The 19,011-nt window shown below is 44.0% G+C and overlaps 1 protein-coding gene and 1 long non-coding RNA gene across 6 annotated transcripts in view; one reads left to right on the plus strand and one right to left on the minus strand.

The window, feature by feature from the left end:
* Nucleotides 1-5,589: 5,589 nt before the first annotated feature.
* LOC142590148 (uncharacterized) lies at nucleotides 5,590-18,673 on the minus strand. 2 transcript variants are annotated; one of them, XR_012830048.1, is made up of 3 exons: nucleotides 18,566-18,673; nucleotides 6,405-6,506; nucleotides 5,590-5,719 (listed from the first exon to the last, which is right to left on the minus strand). It is a non-coding gene; the product is annotated as an uncharacterized LOC142590148 (long non-coding RNA). The 2 variants fall into 2 exon arrangements; XR_012830047.1 differs by lacking the exon at nucleotides 5,590-5,719 and adding an exon at nucleotides 5,949-6,072.
* Nucleotides 10,059-19,011, plus strand: part of LOC142590147 (uncharacterized) — a 92,918-nt gene continuing 83,965 nt past the window's right edge. The window contains exon 1 of one of the 4 annotated variants that reach the window (XM_075702037.1): nucleotides 10,059-10,686. In XM_075702037.1, coding sequence (XP_075558152.1) covers nucleotides 10,646-10,686 — 41 coding nt within the window. In that variant the 5' untranslated portion in view covers nucleotides 10,059-10,645. The remainder of the gene's footprint in view (nucleotides 10,687-19,011) is intronic. The other 3 variants (XM_075702034.1, XM_075702036.1, XM_075702033.1) reach the window with 3 other exon arrangements.

Raw genomic sequence — 19,011 nt, forward strand, 5'->3', positions numbered from 1 at the left:
TGGTATAATGGGAGGACACCCCTCGTTCGATCCTACCTTCTTTCTTATCCACCAATCGTGGGCAACCATTCCCGATGGTAACGCGGGTGGAGCACCACTTGGCCCACTGGTAATGTGCTAACATTGTTAGTAACCCCAACCTTCTTTTATGGTGATGTTTCGGCGACTTTATTTGCAAATACGGTAAGCCTCTTGAGGGAAAGAGAGGGAGATCTTCGATGGCAGAAAGGTGGACAGTTCAGCTGGAGCGACGCACCTCGGGGCTGCTACTAATTTACTTGAGAACGTAGATATTCTTCTCCACAACCACTGCACCTATATTGATGAGGCTTGTCACATTTAAAAGAAATCGATATCTAGTGACTCTAGGAAGCAAATATTTTGTTTAGTTCATCAATTTGTTTACAAAGAAAGTCTAGAAAATTGAAAAAGACTCAACTACATCAAATAAAAATTTATTCATCTTCATTTGGCACATAGGTTTTCCTTTCTTGTCCAAGCTAAGCACAGCGTGCTTGTTGGTTGTGCAGGCATCACGGTGAATCACCGAATGTGTACCACAAAACAATGAAGGCATACTAGTACATACTATGCATGTTATACAAAATTACAGAGACATCAAGTTAATAACTATAAACCTAACAGTAAAACCCAATATAACAATTTCATAACCTGCACCTAATGATACTTCTAAAGCAGACAAAATTGATGTATCATACGGTGCTTTGAAATGTTCCACCAATTTGTGAGCATAACTTCTGCAAAACCCTCGTAAAAATGGTAACGATCTCCCATATGCTGTACATTAGCATATGTTCATTAGCAGATGTTCCAACTGATGCCGTTTACGGGACTGGGGTGTCTGTTTTTAATGCCGAGTTACAGATTTGCTTTTATTTTGTTAACTTCCAAACTTCCTGAATTTTTTTTTAAATTCCAGGTTCTAAGTCAAATTTCTGCATCCTAGAATTGCTAAACTTTCTGAAATGCGACAAGCTTTATTCGAATTGGTTTAGCGGTTGTATCATAAAATCAATTCTGCATTTTACATGCATTTGAATAGGGGAATTGGAGTTGGTACCGAGAACTCCTTCTTAAGACCTGTACAGAAGAAGGCACACAAGATTATAAATACACAAGTGAATATTTGTGCAGGGGACTTTTTGTAAGCAGGAAAGCTGTAGTATGATTGGTCATAGAAACAAGAAAAAGTCTAGAACTGTACCTAAATTTGAAAACTAAGCATGGTAGATATAAAATGCCTCAACAGTGTCTTTGGGCCTTGGTAGTAACCTCTGTAAAGTATGTCCTTTCAGTGTACGTGACCACATGTTCAGCATGCTACAGTGTCTACACCTGTGATTATGTGTATGGGCAAGGCATATGACAAACCACTGCACAGGCAACTCTTTCAGCATAGCTGATGTCAAACGATATAGTATACCCTTCCTGTCTGCGCTGTGGCAGCAATGTGTTAATGACCTTGGAAAACTTCCGATCAAGTTAGCCAAGTAAAAAGTATTTTGTTGTATAGTATACTATACACTCTAAAAACAGTTGCACCCTTTGGTGTGTATATTTGCCACACAACAATAATTGTCATCTGTCTCACCCACGTTTCCTTTCTTTAACACTGCGAGGCCGGTACTTCCCAGTCACGAACAGCTTGCGCGTTATCAGCGTGACAAAGCGTTCTCGACAGGAAAGTAATGAGCACAGCATTTTCAAGAAAGGAAATGCGGGCAAGACAGATGACAACTATTGTTGTGTGGCAAATACACTCTAAGAAAAGTTTACGCCCTGTGGAGTGTACATGTGCCGTATAATTGAGCAGTGCAATTAATTCTGCACTATCTCTGGTTAATCACTCCACCAGAATATGGCACCACCGATGTGGTGCACAGGTGTTGTGCCATACTAGGTGATGTACGCCTTCCAGAAGTGCTTGGATTTAAAGTGGATGGAAGGATCAACCAGTCAGCAGATAAGATAGGCGAGAGACATTTAAGTATTGGTGGAAAAAAGGCTGGGGAGGGGATTGATATGACCGGATCTGTTACATACATAGGTAGCGGTACAGTGTAGGAAGGGAAGTTTTGAGGATGAGAAAAAAAGATTAAGGAGATGTCTATACAGAAATGCTATAATGAAAACATATATGGCATGCGTGATTAAACTCAAGCAGGCTAGGTGCCTATTTGCCACTGCCTCGCTTCAAAGGGGATGCCGTTAAATCATCGTCATCATACGTCTTTCGTAATTCGGTTAGCCACCCTAACCTGGTAATCAGTATGATAATTAGTAATACAAGCTGAAAATACTGAAACTATCCACCGTCAGCGTCCTGCCATCACCGAAGAAACGGGCACACTTTTTGAACAAAAATATAATACCTAACAAGACCTTCCTATGTCAACTTTCATTGATGGTTGAGTCAGTCGACACGACGATTCAGTGAAGAGAAAAAAAAGTCAGGAGGGGGGATAGGGCATTGGGAGTGTTGAATGGCACATTCAAGCTACCTTTCGTAGCGCTTCGTTATGAGGCCCCTTTTTTTTATTTCAAATATATAACAAAACCGTGACTGTCCAGAGAAAAGAAATGGTTACGTAGCTGGTCCTTTGATCACACGAATAAAAATGATCATACACGAAAGCTGCGTGGGATACAAGATCATCTTGCGTTTATGTTTATGAAACTGTTTAGGTGTGCGTTGTCAGAACTAGGCCATTCTAGTTCGAACTATGCAAAGCGCAACTTCGCATATGCTATGCGCGCGTTACTCTACTAATTCGCGCCATTGTTGCCCACGGCAAAGGGCACCGTGATGGCTAGGGTTGCCGGGTTTGGCGACTTCTCCCCAAATCGGCTACTTTTGGAGGCTCTTGGTGAGCAAAAATTGTGGTTGGCGTCTTGGCTACTTTCTGGATAGTTTTAATGGTGGTAATTGGTACTGGTAGTGTCCAAATCATACTCCCTCCGATGGCTCCCTCAAAGCAACAGTCCCAAACGCCAGATTTTGAATTTGAAGGTCATGCTTTTGTGTCTTGCAAGCTCTGGAAGCAATATCATAGCCGACATACGGCCCGTGAGACTGTTCGACTTGTCGTCCTGGACTGTCCAGAATTGCCCGAGATGCTTCGTACACAATGCTCATTGGCTGAAATCAACCCCTCGGGCAGTACGGGACAGATAATTAAAGTGGACCATTGGAGTTTCTCTACGGTGGCGCACAGAAGCTTACTCTGAGTAACAGAAATTTGCCACTCTTAAAGGCTATGCTTGTGTGTCATTCGTTAGACGGAAGCAATAGGTGCCAGTGTCATAACAGTGCCAGTACGTTTATTATAGACACTGGCGACTGCATACCAGGGAGAGTAGAATGTATGACGTCACGTGTGACAGTTTGCACAGGAACGTTTGAAGAGAAGTCATAGTGGTGCAAGGACGGTGTGCAGCGAGTTTATTGTACTGAAACTGGTGGCACTGCTTCGGCTATGAGAGAGCACGCATATCTGGAGTAGAAATTATCAAATAATGTCAACTGGTACTGTAAATCGTGATACAAGAACATGTGACAACATTTGTTTTGCTATTCTTTTTTTTTTCCATCAGTGCAGCAGAAAACTACAGGTCTTTTTCGCCATTTTCTTTTAATTTATTTCACCTTAAAGGCACCAAGGCATTACATAAGGGGGGGAGGGGTGCACAAGTTGTAATATACAATTCAACAAAAACTCAAAGAGAAGAAAAAAAAAACGCAGTACAGACGGAAGACAATCTAAGGGCAACGACAATATTGCAAAGCGGGACAAAAGAGAGCATTCTAAAACGGCCTAGGACGAGTATATTCAGTTAGATTGCCACATGGGATTGTTTAGCATGTTGTGGAAAGTTTGTCGGTTAATGCACGTGACCATATTTTCGCGCCACAAATTGACAATTTTTCAGTTTGTCGCACCGTGGCTACTTTTATTGCCGTATCAATTATATGGACACTCCAAGCGCATTTCTGCCGTCGGCGTCGCCGTATGTGTGAGTGGAAGCGTGCGAGGGTGAGCCGGCGAACGCGGCTCAATTTCGAGTGCGCGAGCGAGGAACGCGGGTCGGAAAACGCGATCTCTTCTCGCGTGTGAGACACGGGAGTGAGGTGAGGGGATGCTGTGCGTTCTTCTCCGGCGGCAACTGCTCACGGCGCGGCCGTGCGGACACCGTATCTTGAAAGCTATGTGCGACGTGGTCCATGTGCGTACTCGCGTGGGCCTCATCTTCAAAGCGACCTGCGACGTTTGCAGAGCGCGCGTAGTGCCGGTAGCTTTGTATGCGCTGGGCTTTCGACGTTTCGTTCGAGTTGAAGCGAGAGATGCACGGAAGTCAATTAGCTCGCGGCTTCTGCCGCGATTCCTCACTCCGTCGTTTTGACAGCGAGTTTCCGCTGTCATCGAGCGAGACGTCTTCATGTTTACCTGTGCGCGCGTTACACCGTGCTTGTTAATTTAGTTAGTAGGCGAACGTTTACAACTTTATAGGGCCAATAAAATTACTATCCTTACTTCGTATAGCTATCAACTAATTCGCTATCACAATCGATGCTTCGCGCCTTTCGGGAAAACTGCGACTTTTTTGGGTTGCCAATTAAAGCTTTTGCCGCATTTGGCGACTTTGTTTTGGCCGCTTTTTCTCCCGAAGACCTGGCAACCCTGGACAGCAGAATAAAAAAAAAAAATGGCGGGCAGTTTGGCTGAACCCAAGCAGGTGCTTCGGCTGGCGCTGACTTATTGCCCTTCGCTCGTACGAACACTTGTGTTGATGTGCGCCATTCAGTCGGGCGAAAGTGCGTCGAGGCGAGCCTGGTCGCGTATTTGGTGGTGTCGTCGTGGACCTGTTTACGCGGATAAATCGGTGGGCACTGTGTGCGATGTGTCGCCCATAGTTTCGCTTCTGCGCGAGGAGGCGAGGAAATGCGCGTCACAGCGGACCGTTCACTTGCTGTTTGAAATGGTGTGTAAGGATACACGGTGGTGAAGCGAGCTAGGAAGGGTTACTTCAAGCAATACGGGTTCACACACACAAGCCCATTCCAGAAAGCCACGGCGCAAGCGTAAAGGTTAGTATATTACAGTATATAACCGGGTATAACGACCTAGTATACAACTCCTAAAAAAAAAAAAAAAAAAAAGCCAACTCTTTGAGGATAACTCAGACGGCTCGCATTGTCACGAACGCATTTGGCTGTGTAGCAATAGTACTTAAAGGCAACGAATTATGCTAAGTGTGGTTCTTACGTGGCCTTGAAATACATAAAACCAGGCTCGACAATTAATTCCCATACGTGTTCTCCTGTGCGTATCGGTTATCTATATTTTGCCGAAATTTTTATTCATTTTCTTTTTGTTTTCGTTCCTTATATGTCTAAAGTCCATATTGTAAAGTTTCCGAATAGAATGCCACGCGTACGGCAGTAGGTTTATTCAGGAAGGGTTTGAGCTGACGCTATCAACGTAATAATAATAATAATAATAATAATGTAGCATTCCTAGTTAAAAGGACACAATAGAAGTCAAGCTTTCCTGTGGAACTGGCATCCATCTTGTCTACCTTTATTCCGACTTCATCCTCCTTTTCTCCCCTCCCCAGGCTCTTGTGCATCTTCATCTTCTATCCAAAGGCTCATATGATCACCTCAACAGGTTCCTGGAGTGCCTTCAAGACATGCCATCTATTCAGAAGAAAAAAATAACTACTAACTCAAGCAATCACTTGGTACGGACCGACACAGATTGGTCACTCTGTAATCAGCGAGAACTGAGCCACTTTGCAAGGAGCAGAGAACTTGCTCACTCCCCCAGGTCAGGTGAATGATGTTGACAATGACGCTCAAGAGTTTTTGACAACAGAAACTAATAAACAAGAGTGATGAGTCCGACCTGATGACTGCAACTGAGAGCTTATTTCACTGGCTGTAGCCTACTTCAAATTCCTGTCAAAGTGGGAAACAGTCATGTGATGGCTTTGGTAGACAGCAGTGCTTCTGTGTCTGTAATAAATGCCAAGCTGGTGGATGCAAGTCACCTGTGTCGTGGAAGAGTACAAGGTTACGATGTAAAAGTGACATTGCATAATCAGTGGGCCTCAGTAAACATTGAGTTCCAAGGTCATAAAATAGAGTGAAGTATTGGTGATAGAAGGTGCAATGTACAACTTCTTGCTATCCAGACCAGATATAAACAGAATCATCGTATATTGGGACGGTGCGGTTTTATTCGAAAGAGGAAGGAAGCAGGAATAGATAACAGACGGAAAGACAAGGAGGTTTAGTCTGACAACCAAGGGACGATACACAGCAGGGTAGACAAGATAACCTACAAGTTCTCAAGTGCGTGGAGAATGTTGCAGTGACCTACCCTGAACTTGTATGCATAGGAAGCTGTCCACAATCGATGAAGTAACACAAGGTTCCTCTTGAACTACCTGACAAGACCATCATCCACAAATCACCTTATAACCTGTCAAGAGAGTGAAAGATATGGTTGAAGAAAGAATTGCACAAGATGCTGGACGCCGGTATATTCCGACCTTCAGTATCACGCTTCGCTTCTCCCATAACAATTGCACCGAAGGGAGGTAGAACTTTCAGGTTGCGCAGATACTACAGGGTTCTCAATCATCAGACAGAATTTCCCATGCTGAAGATAAATACGATTATAGATGAGACAGGTGGTTGCTGAGATTTCTCACGCATTCACTTGCAAAGGTTTCTGGCAGATCCTGTTGACCAAAGGAACAAAAATGTGCAGTCCTTCTATCATGCCCTTCAATTTGTAAGAGTTTAACCAGCTTCCTTTTGGCTGGAAGAACTCTCCAGCATGGTTCCAGAAGATCATGAACGAAGTCCTGAAGTCTTTCCTAGGTGTATTTTGTAACTTGTATGCAGACAATATTATTGTCTTCTCCAAAACAGGCTGGGCATCAGGATCACCTGTCTCTGCTATTAAATGCCTGGAGCGTGGCACACCTCAAGGTTAATTTTAAAAGTGCATTTTTTCAAACAAAAGTTGTGTTTCTTGGAAGAGTATTTGATGGGACTACCATAAGCATGAAACAAGACTTCTCTGAGAGGATCTCCCAGCTGGTAAAACCATATGATGTCCACTCATTGCATGCGCTGTTGGGATTAGCAGGACATTTCAGACCCTTCATCAAATGTGTTGCCATAACAACTTGATGCCCCAACCACCTAATGCAGAAAGAAGTCCCGTTTGAGTAGAGAGACGAATGTGAGAGGGTCTACCGTGACATAGTTTACAAAATCTCTGCTGACTCTATTCTATGCATACCAGACTTCGCTTTACCCTTTAAAATGAATACCGACACCTCACACTATAGGACAATTACAGTTTTGTATTAGAACTGTCCAGAAGCATCTGACTGAGAAAGGCAACACATAGCAGGTTACTAAAGCTACACCCTCAAGCCGTCTGAAGTGAACTACACCACTATAGGTGTAGTTCACTGAAAAGGAAGCACTTGCAGTTCTTCAAGCTATTCAGTACTTCTGTATGTACCTAGAAGGTAAGAAGTTCACTTCGGTCACCTATCACCAGGCCCTCACTCATCTCCTGAATATGACCCAACCTAAAGGACGTATTGCCAGATAGGTGAACTACTTGCAGCAGTTTGACTGTACCATCTCCCGCCGACCTGGACCCCTTTTGACTGATCCAGATGCTTTGTTTAGATTGATGATACTATCCAACAAAGAACCACTGGAAGAAATCAATGAAGTAAAATTGTGGGAAGGCACTGAACAACTGATTTTAATTGAAGGCCGGCATCAAGTCCAGCCGACGCTGGTTTTCAGGGTGCTTTATTGGTAATACGATAGCCCAGGATCTGGAAGAGACAACGGATTTTGGCGCACCTGTAACAAACTAGTTAAGGGTTTTATGTGGCCTCACCTGAAGGAAGAAGTCAATCAGCATGTTTGCTCATGCCATATTTGTCAAGTCATCAAAGTGAAATATAAGCAGCGTGTGGACGCCATGATAATACCTTGCCACTTGAATGTGCCTTTTGAGTTTATACACCTGGATGTTGCCGAGCTAAATAAGGAACGAGAAGGAGTCATAAAAACACACGCTTTTCTTCTGGCCATAAATGAATGCACTAGGACGGTCACGGCACAGGCAGGAAAAGAAGATGCAAATACATAGCGTCATCGCTCTCCTCGAAAGGGATGCGCTTAAGGCTATCAGGGCGATCATTTGTGACAACGGCCTAGCGTTCAAGAGTGAAAAACTAGCAAGATGGGCTCGAGACCAGAACATATCGATCAAGTTCTATGTGCCATAGCATCCTGCGGTGAATGGGCTTGCAGTGTGCTCTGTGCTATCCAAGATGTGAAACATTACATCAGGCTTTATTATAGTTTACCTGGTGGATGGACGTGCTGCTTAGAAGCAGCTGTAAAATATCGCAATTGCTACCACACCAGTAACTTGGGATGCAGTCTGCAGTTTGCTTATTTGAGAGAAACCCCTATTCTGCAGGAGAACCGCGAGTTGGGGCTCTTGAAAAATCTCAAGAGCTTCAAGGAGCGGAAACAAAAATCCCAGGAGGAGAGGTACCAGAAACAAATGAAAAAAAGAAAAATCTTTGACAAGAGACATTGCTCAGACATCCCAAACATTCAAGTCACTGACCTTGTTTAGTTAGGAAAGGAGTAAGATATTCCACTGCAAAATTTTGTGGTCCTTACTCTGTGACAAAGACAGCCACTCAAAAAAGAAATATTAAAGACTGGTACATCGCTGAACGTGGCTCAGTTGAATGTGCTTCAATTGGAAACATTTTCAAGTATGACCCTGGGAAGGGTTTGCAAAAGAAACCCGTAGGGGTGAAGCAGTATGAGCCTTTGGATAGGAGATGAAGTGCAAGAGACTCAGTGGGGAGGGGAAGGACTAAGTTGGAATAAATGTAGGCAAGATGGACGACAGTTCCACAGCACAGCTTTAATTCTGTTGTGTCCTTTCAACTAGGAACGCTACAAAATATAATAAGAGGCACCTCTGATTGGCTCAAAATGTCGGCATTATACAATTTTTCACCATGGCAAATTTTGACTGTCCAGAATAGCACCCCATTCGTATGTAAAGAAAATAGGGCAAAGTTAGATACTGCAATAGCCGTATTAGTGGGACAAAGAGGAACTTCAATGACATAAAGGTGCAGAGGTCGGCCTGCTGCCCCAAAGGGGTGTCAGGGAACAACGGATCGTGATAAGACTTGCCGTGGTGGCGTAATGGCTTTGGGGTTGCGCTGCTAAGCCACAGGGCGCGGTATCAAATCTCGGCCGCGGCAGCCCGATTCGATGGGGGCTAAATATGAAAACCCTAGTGAACTGGGCATTGTGTGCACGTTAAAGAAACCTCGCATGGCCAAACTTAATTCGGAGTCTCCGACTACAGTGTGCCTCACAGTCATATCGTCATTTTGGCATGTAAAACCCGAGAATTTAAAAAAAAAGAGGGGGAGAGGGGGGTTGGTCGAGATGTGAAGAGAAAGGTGTGGTGACGAGGACGAGAGCGGCACAGTATGTTGATGATCTATTGTTTTATATTCTGCCGCCGTTTCACTTTTTCAAGAAAAAATCTAGAATCAAGATTTACACAGCTTGGTTTGAGCTTTTCAATTATAAATATCCTTTCTCTAGGAGCCTCCTCTCTTGGAAAGTGCCACAGGGATATTTGCTCAACCGTGGAGGATTTTATAATTGCTACAAACAGATTGTCTTGAATTCTCAAACATTTTATTTTTGTTCATTTCCTCCAGTTAGCTTTACCAATTTTAGTTTTTAATAAAGATTGCCTAATTTAATTCAAATCTTGGCCAGTCCCCCACAGTGGGTGTGCGCCATCACCTAAGGAATACCATACCATACCATACCATACCATGTTGATGACTTCACGATCATCATCACCACGCTGTTTCTGTACAACCACGGCCGCTCAAAACGTTCCATTGAGCGGCCGTGGTACAACGCGTGCTGTACGTGCACGCTTCGTATCTTCACGTCGACGAGACACACTTCGTGTCGCCAGGAGATCTGTCGCGCCTATATTTACGCAGCTGTCTGTACCACCGACGTATTGAAACTAAGTAGCCGCTAGCCGTGCTGCTACCCAGTACGCCAGTGCTGCGTCGATTATTCGTCGCAGCACGGCCTTGCTGACAGAGTCCGACGCGCACTGTCGTTCTCTGCGCACGTTCGCGTTGACACGTTCCAAGGTCCGGTATGGGCATTGCGTTGGTCACGTGACGGAACGGCTCGGCAAAGATCGGCCGACGCAGATTTAAGTGCCTGGACTGGCGCAATTGGTCCAAAAAGCCAGGTAGCTCTCGTTTTGCACCTACGGTTTTGTCCACGCCTACGACCTGTACCGCAAGCTGCAGGGTAGTGCCGGCCTGATTCGCAGGGGATGCCGTTAGAAAGTATCATCATTACCGAACCTGCCACAAATGGCGTAATGCCTTCTGCTCAGTGACCGGCGGTTCCATTCTGATCGCTCGTCTGCCGCCGACTTCGTGCCGAAATGAGCACCGAGCTCAGAAACGAAGCCAGCGCATCAAAATTCATCCTGTGAAGATGCGTCGGGTGCCGAAGTCCGGGCCTGAGCTGTCGTTCAAGTGAGCTTTGCTTTAGTTTCGCTTTGCGACGGATGCATTGGGCGACCGTGTTACTGACGCTGACTTACATCCCCGGCCTCGTTTCTGCGAGGGGCAAGAACGCTAGTGTATAGTTTGTCAAAAGGTCCCACTCATTGCAAGCAGATCACGCGATGACAGTCGTGTCTCCAACGTATCAAACGGCCGCCCACCGCGCGAAAACAGCTCGTTGCTGTGAGAAATTATATTCGAAAGGTGCGCTGTAGCCACCGTGGTGGCTTAGCGGCTACGGCGCGGGATCAAATCCCGGCCGCGGCGGCCGCATTCCGATGGGGGGCGAAATGCGAAAACGCCCGTGCATTGCTGTGGATGTTAAAGAACTCCAAGGGGGTCAAAATTAATCCGGAGCCTGCCCACTGCGGAGTGCCCCATGACGATTTCGTGGTTTTGGCTCGTACAACCGCAGGATTAAAAAAGAAAAAAGGTAGACCAAGTAAATGTTGACGCTAGAGAAATAAGACAAGGTAGCTAGATGTCTGTGGTGGTTCAAATTATTCGATCATTACATGTTGGCTGTATCTCTCCATTCTGTCTCTTTTTCACGTTCATTATTCACTCGTTTCAATTTTATTCGTATAGCATTCCACACGCAATGGCGTTGAGCTTGTCTTGTTTAGCGTTGATGCGACACTTGGTTGGCCCTTTCTTTTTTTTCAGCGTTTGACACTTTAAATGAGCCCCTCGCCTCGGTTTTCTTCTTGCCTTGTTCATGCTATCGTAGAGGTATAGGGCCCATTAGCCTCAAGTGTCTAAGGTTTCTTAAAAATGCATGCCCAAGGCTCGGACCAGGCACTCGTGCGGCCTGGTCTCCGGTTCTCCGACCCAGCTCTCCTCCGTTCCAAACTCTAAAGGGCTTTACCGATGATGATGATGATGATGAAGTGGTGCCTTTCCATTTGCAGTAGATGAAACCATCGATAATTTTTTCTTATTCTGCCACCGTTTTTCTGCTTTAAGGAAAAGCATCTTAGAACCAACGTTCACGCAACTTAATTTAAATTTCTCCATTTCAAGTATCCTCTCTCTAGGAGTCTCCTCTCTTGGCAACTACCACAGGGATGTCTGCTCAGCCGTGGAGGAATTCATAGTTGTTTGAAGACGTTTTCCTTAAGTTCTTCAAGCATTATCTTTTTTCCGTTTCCACATGACACTTTAACCAGTTTTTGTGCCACCAAAATCTTCCTAATACCATCCAAATCTTGGCCAATCACCCGCAGTGGGCACGTGCCATCGAAGAAGGAAATCCAATCCAATCCATTTGAAGCGGGTGGCCATTCAATTCTAGTGCACATACAGGAACACTATTGAATTCAGGCAAGGGCGCGGCACTCATGTTGGAAGGCACGGTGGCGGCATGGCAGAGGGCGGCAGCAACACAGGCACTCGCATTTCGCCCCATTTATGGCCAATTATGTTCACTTTTGATTACATCCTTAGTTGCGACTACTGATGCGTGTGATCATTCTTTTCTGCAAGTGGTTACAAAGCAACAAGATCCCAGATGCTCCAACTCCCTGTGAAGTCAGCCAAAAAGCCTTGTCTTGAAAAAAAAAATAGAGAGAAAGAAAGAGAAATTGCTTGCAACGTTACCAAATATGGCATGTAACCTCGCCAGCTCATTCAATGCAGAACATGCAACACTGTTCTTGGGAAAGCACTGCACAACAAAAAAAGCGAGAGAAGAAAAAAGAGGCGGGGCTTGCAACCTAAACACGATGCGGTACCTTGGCTTTGGTATGGGAGAAGGCAGGGAAAGGAGGTTGCTTGCAGATGCTACATATAGTTGAGGCAAACGGGGAGGATGTTTGTTCATCATTGGCCGTGAAGCTTGCCTGCCAGCAACACGTCAATGCTACATTTCACTTTCTCCTATCTCCTCTGATAACAAACCAATAAAAAAATGTAATAGGACAACTTACAGTGTGCATCTTTACATAACCTTACAACTTTCAGTGCATAACCACAGTTTCCAGTGGGGCCTAGTGAGGGGCTCTTATTCTTTATTCTGGACCATTCTATACATGGCGTCTCTCACAGCTCCACTATAGCAAAATTTCCAATGGAACTAATAGCTTATGAAGTTATTGACACTTAATAGCCTGTTAGCATGATACAAGCTCTTATAGCGAGAACCAATAGTATATTTGCTTGTTGACACCCAATAGCCCAATCCAACCTGTTTAGAGCTATTGGCTCCAATTGGTCCAGCAAATGGTTGACACTCAAATTGAGGAGCTCATATACTCCTATGCACAAACCCAAATGCTAATCGCTTCAGTGACGAAGACCCATCGTATCACTGTGCTGTCTCACACATGCTGTACACCGTATGTATGTAAGCAATACTTGAGTCATCAATTAGTGCGAGTGGTTCAACACAAACATAGGTAACATTTTATATGGCACTAAAAAAAAATCTAGATGCTGCACTCCAGTGATCATACGAAACTACAAGGTCCGTTATTTGAGGACTGAGATATGTTAGTTATTCTTATTATTGATTTTGTTATTTCAGAAGCATTACTTAAGGAGCAACTTTCTGCGAGACCTACTGAGACTAATGGACATATCGAACCCCATCAAAACATACTGGCATTTAGTTCTCATTCTAATAGAACTCCCAACACAAATATGGATTACCTTAGTCTACTATACAGCTTGCAAGGGCAGAAAGCTTCACCTATAACAGTCGTAATTGTCAGTGGGCTTCATTACATATTTATATTAGTCTACCAGCCAGCACTATGACACTGAATAGGCACTAATGCAAATTCCTATTTCAGTGACGAAAAACTAATAAAGAATTACGCTGGACTAATAAAAACTCTTATCAGACTAATGAATACCTTACACAAGAACTTATTAAACTAATATGAATATGTATTGAAATTTTCACTTGGGCTGCAGTGTTGCTAGGGTTGTTGAATCCCAAGAATCAAAGGAAAAGATTAAGCCGCAGAACGCCACTAGTGATGATGTTGATTGAAAACAGTACTGTTAAACCCGTTGCCGTTCTTGTTTGAAAGGATGCAAAAATTGAATGGCTATACATTTTGGATTGTCTGTTTGCCTTGACCTCATTCATCTGTTCTTTTTTTGCGTGTTTGCGTGCAAGCTTTTCTAATTTTTTGTGGAGCCACACTTCAGCAAAAAATACCAAGTGTAGCATCCAGCGAAACCGCTGGCCAATTTTCACTTTATCAGCTTTCCCACAGATGTGGCATTTTGCAGTGTGTTCAATTTAATTCCATGTTTGCGAGCATTGGCTACCTGTTTTGTGTACAAGCCGCTGTGGTTGCTCAGTGGCTATGTTGTTGGGCTGCTGAGCACGAGGTCGTGGGATCGAATACCGACCACGGCGGCCGCATTTCGATGGGGGCGAAATGTGAAAACACCCATGTACTTAGATTTAGGTGCACGTTAAAGAACCTCAGGTGGCCGAAATTTCCGGAGTCCTCCACTACGCCGTGCCTCATAATCAGAAAGTGGTTTTGGCATGTAAAACCCCATAATCTAATCTAATCGGTTTTGTGTACAGTAACATCAAAAGTGTGCATTGCCTGTGGTGATGCAACTGATGACAAAAAATTAAAGTACATGCCGGTTTCGTGGAAACTAGACAAAATGGAAAAATTTCCAGTGAATGTAGCTGTAATCGAATGGTGGCGCCATTATTGACAACTGGTGACTAGCGATGACAAATTCTGTCAGGGCAAAGAGCTGCAAGCTGGTATGTGCAAAGAAGTTGCAAAAATTTTTATCCTTACCACGTCGCAGTTTACAAGAAAGGTGCAGTAGTTGCCTGGCTAAGACGGCTACAAGTATAAATAGTGGTGCTGCAAATGGTTAGGGCCTACATCAGGACTAGAACCTTGACTAAAACGAAACTGCCTTTATGTTTATAACAATGCATCAGAAGACAAAAAAGAATGTGCAACCAAGCTAGCTATAAGGCACTATAAAAAGGAAATCTATTAGGAAAAACGAAAAAAGGATTATCAGTAGGAAAAGAAGAAGTTATGACATTTGGTTGTTTTGACTGGGTCAATTTGAGAGTTGGTATTTTTACTGAAAAGTTAGGTCTATCCTGCTAAATTCACGATGGTTGGCAACCCTAGGTACCATGCATTGGTCGCTGCAAAGATGAAAAGTGCCTTTCCCTGTAGTGGTGACAGATGGCACCATGAAAAGAAATTATAATGTTTTTCAGTGCATTGCCACGTAGTACAAGTGTGCTTTGGCACTTGTACTACATACTGGCACTGTACTTGTAATGATCGCAACCATAGTAATAAACTGAACCCACTGCAATATGCTGCCTCCGTGCACAATTTGAACACAATTCAGCCAGTGGCTGAAACAACTGTGTGTACCTGGTACTCCTATTCAGGCAACGCTCAACGTGTATACTCTTGTAATCATTCGTGTTTGTATATCTCAGTGTTCACATTGCATCGGTTAAAAGTGGGCTCAATATAGTTCTGCTGGAAACAACATTTGAATAGTTCGTGCTGGTCACTTCATTGCTGTGGGGTTTGCCGCATTCACTTGCGCAATGCCTGCACTTCTTTTCTTGAATTTTTATCGGGCGCAGGCCCTACATGAGGCAGGGTTGTGGCTACTCCTAGAAGCTGTGAACTGCGCTCAGACTGCTATGCAAAAAAATGCAACTGACAGTTACTGCATCTAGAATCGGCAAGCGATTTTTCTGGCACGGACTGACGCCATCTTGTAGTGGTTTATGAGAGTTAACCGGCATGGGAGTATGCGCATGGCGCTTAGTAAAACGCTTTTTTCACAATCCATATTGCGGGTGGGGGCATTGCACAAGTAACTACTGCACTTGCAACAATTTACATTAATTGTTTTGGATTACATGGCTCCAATGTACATGTGCCTGAGAGGCCAGGCTAACCCTAGCTGTTAGTGGGCATGAGACAGGGGTAATTGGAGTTCACTGGGAAAGGTCTTTGTCCTGCAGTAGACATAAATAGGCCAATAATGACGATGATGCATCTGTTGACAAGTCTGTTGTCACCCATTAAACAAAAAAAAAACCTTAGAGTCTACTGTGTGATACGTTAGTTCTTACTCGGGAGGAAATGGCTGTGAAGGCCAGAGAGACTACCCTCGCTGTTCATATTCACAACAAAAATATAGTGTGTAAAGTACAAAATAACTTTGTAATGAATTTGTAATAACATCAGGTCTCATACCTTTATGTTGCAAAATGTGATGCGATTATCATATGGAAGGCAATGCAGCTCTTGAACTATTTACCAGTTGAGGAGCAGAGTGACACGTTTCTGGGACCAGCCACAGCGTGCCACTTGTGCTTACGACCAAAATTTAGTATGTCGACCACAAACGTGCACAGGTAATGCATGATTTGACCTAACCTTATGTCCGCAAGTGGCAGTTGCAATATGTGAAGTAACTTGTTCTGTATAAAGTGCCACAGATAAAAAGAAAATATAGACACTGAGAAACTCCGAGAAAGGTTTTATGACCACATTATTTGCATAGCTTTTGCGCTGTTACCTGCTCACGATGAAACGGAATATAGTGAGTTTCGTGTCGTTATTGCAGCTCTTGTGAAATTATATTTCAGTTTGCACAGAGATGTTTGCCTTTGTGTTCATGCAACTTGGGTGTTTTAGCATACCAGTTAGAGTTGACAACAGGTGTTGATTTCTAATGAAATGTGAAAAGCAGCGCTCATGCTTAAAGATCAGCACTCTTGACACCATTGGTACATCCTGTGTTGCAGAATTTTGTGTAATGGGCAAGTTGAGTACAAATTGGGCAAAAGTAATAAAAGCAACAGATAAGACGAGTGATAGTGTGAAACATGATAGGCATAACATTAGGAGACAGGAAGACAGTGCTGTGGTTTTAGAGAGCAAATGGGAGTTGTTAGTATTCTAGTGGAGATTAAGAGGAAGAAATGCCGTTGGTAGGATGTAATGGTTGGGCGTTCTGTTGGATCAACAGAATGGCAACAAAGGGAAGCGCAGTCGAGGATGGCAGAAAACGTAGGTGGTGTGACGAAATAAGAGTTTACAGGCATAAGATGGGGTCAGCTGGTGCGAGACGAGTAATTGGAGATCGATGGGAGAGGCCTTTGTCCTGCACTGAGCCTGAAAATGGACTGACAATGAACAGATAAGACGACACGTGCTTATTTGTTCGCTGTATGCACCGTCTTTTTTTCCATCTGTGCTTGGTATGCCTGTTCAAAGTAAAGACAATAGGCCAACCACAAGTCTTTTTTTTTTACCCATATCACAGGTTGCTGACGTATGGGTACGTGGTTATGACAAGTTTGGCTGTGACTTATATTTTCTAGTGCTTGCTTAATTTGGTTGTTTGGCATTGCCCTGTGCACATTATTCGTGCACCAGTTTGAAAACTGTATTTTCATATGTGTAGCAGTGATAATAAATTATGGCATTTTGTTTGATGCAGAGACATAGAATGAGAAGTGCTGGTATATGATGCTTCTTGACTAATCTTGGCAACCTTGCGATTTTTAGCCATGCTTAAATTTTAATATCAAGATTTTTTTGCAGCACTCTCTCAGCATGAAACCTTATGGTTGTTCATTATCAGAGACAAATTGCTTTCATTCCCACGTACTTTCAGGTGGATTATATTTACGTTGATTGTACTCATGGAAATGCTAATTTATATTGAAAAGGCCTACAAGGCATTAACAGATTTGATCAACAGCTGGTGACAGGGATTCCGAAATGATGGTGGCAGGCTATGCAATGTTTGTTGTTGTGAAAAAAATCTAGCCATATATGCCAAGATATTAAGTCTGGTTGAAGAGAAATGTACTTGCAATTTTGAGCCTTGAATATTTGTACTTTGATTGTTATTAATTGTCTTGTTGGCAAGCCGATGAATTACTGCAGTCTGTGTGAGATTCAACTCCCCCCCCCCTCACCCCCAACTATCTTAATTTCATTGGTGTGGTTTTGTTCCCTGGACAGCCAAACTGTAATGCTAGTTTGTGGCCGAACTAACTTGAGAGTGTTCAAAGAAGCCGTGTAGCGAAGTAGCACTCCCCCCGCCCCCCCTTTCTGTGGTTCATCTTATACTTTCTTATATTGCATAGATATATATATTTAATTAATATTGTCGCCGATAGGCAAAGGGCTAATGTGGGCTGAGTGAAACTATCTTCCGAAAATTATTACTGATTGCTTATTCTTCTGAGGGAGCTTGGCGCAGTCCATCGTACTAGCAAGATAATTCTTTGGGTTAATTATCCATTTACTTCGAGAGAGTAGCGTAAGTGCAAGACAGCCCTTGAGGTAAATTAATAAGTTGCAGCACGGGAATGCAAATGACTTCTTTGAAAGACCGATTCGGCACTAGAACATTCATTAGGGCCAGGCTAATTGGGTGCACGAGATGTAGGTGTGCGGCTACTCGCATTCGCGGTGCATATGAGCGGTCGCTAATTCGTAGTCGCTGCTCATATAAATGACCGCTACACGTGCCAGAGCGTCGTTTTGGGGCGGAAGCAAGCAGTGACTGCCAACAGCGACGTATAAATTTATGTGCCGTAAAATGACCACTGGCCAGCCCGACCGCTATCGAGCCTGATCATGCTTGACCGGGATGGAATTTCTCGATCGCGATTGGCTTCCTTGCGCAAGCTGTGAAAGGGAGCCAATCGCGGTCGAAAAAATTCAGTTCTGACCGGGTTCGATCGCGATCCGAAGTACTTCTGTCCGGACGTCCGTATCACACTCGCCGACCACGCAGGTTGCAGTCTTGTTTATCGTTATTTTAGTTTCGAAGCATGCAGAGAAAGTGGCGAACGCACCTTGGAACTTTGCTGTTCGTGACGCCTCGAGGAAAGTAATTGAGAGCTGGTACGCCATGGAATAAAGATTGTACGCTACTTAGCCGAGCGTGATATCCGACGAGAAGCTGTGCTCTGCTGTGCTGTTCGCGGCGGCGGCGGCGCTGTTGAAAAAAAAAAAAAAAAAAAAAAAAACGTTGATGTAGAAGAGGGAGGTGTTCGTCCAATTTCGTACTAAAATACTTCTAGTATAGTATATTGTAGTCATGTGTTGGATTGTCGCCAGAAAAATGACCTCACAGCTGCGCGCACTCCATGCCACCTCCTTAATCCGTGCATCCACGAGTGAAGCATGTGCGTCCGATGTAGAGAGACGTGAGGCGTGGTAAGCGGCTCCGCCACCCGTCGACGACGCGAAGCTAGACGGGCGTGCCGTTGTCGCAAAAACGTTCTCTTTTGAGCATGTC

The sequence above is a fragment of the Dermacentor variabilis genome, chromosome 8 (assembly GCF_050947875.1).
Source record: "Dermacentor variabilis isolate Ectoservices chromosome 8, ASM5094787v1, whole genome shotgun sequence".
NCBI classification, from domain to species: domain Eukaryota; kingdom Metazoa; phylum Arthropoda; class Arachnida; order Ixodida; family Ixodidae; genus Dermacentor; species Dermacentor variabilis.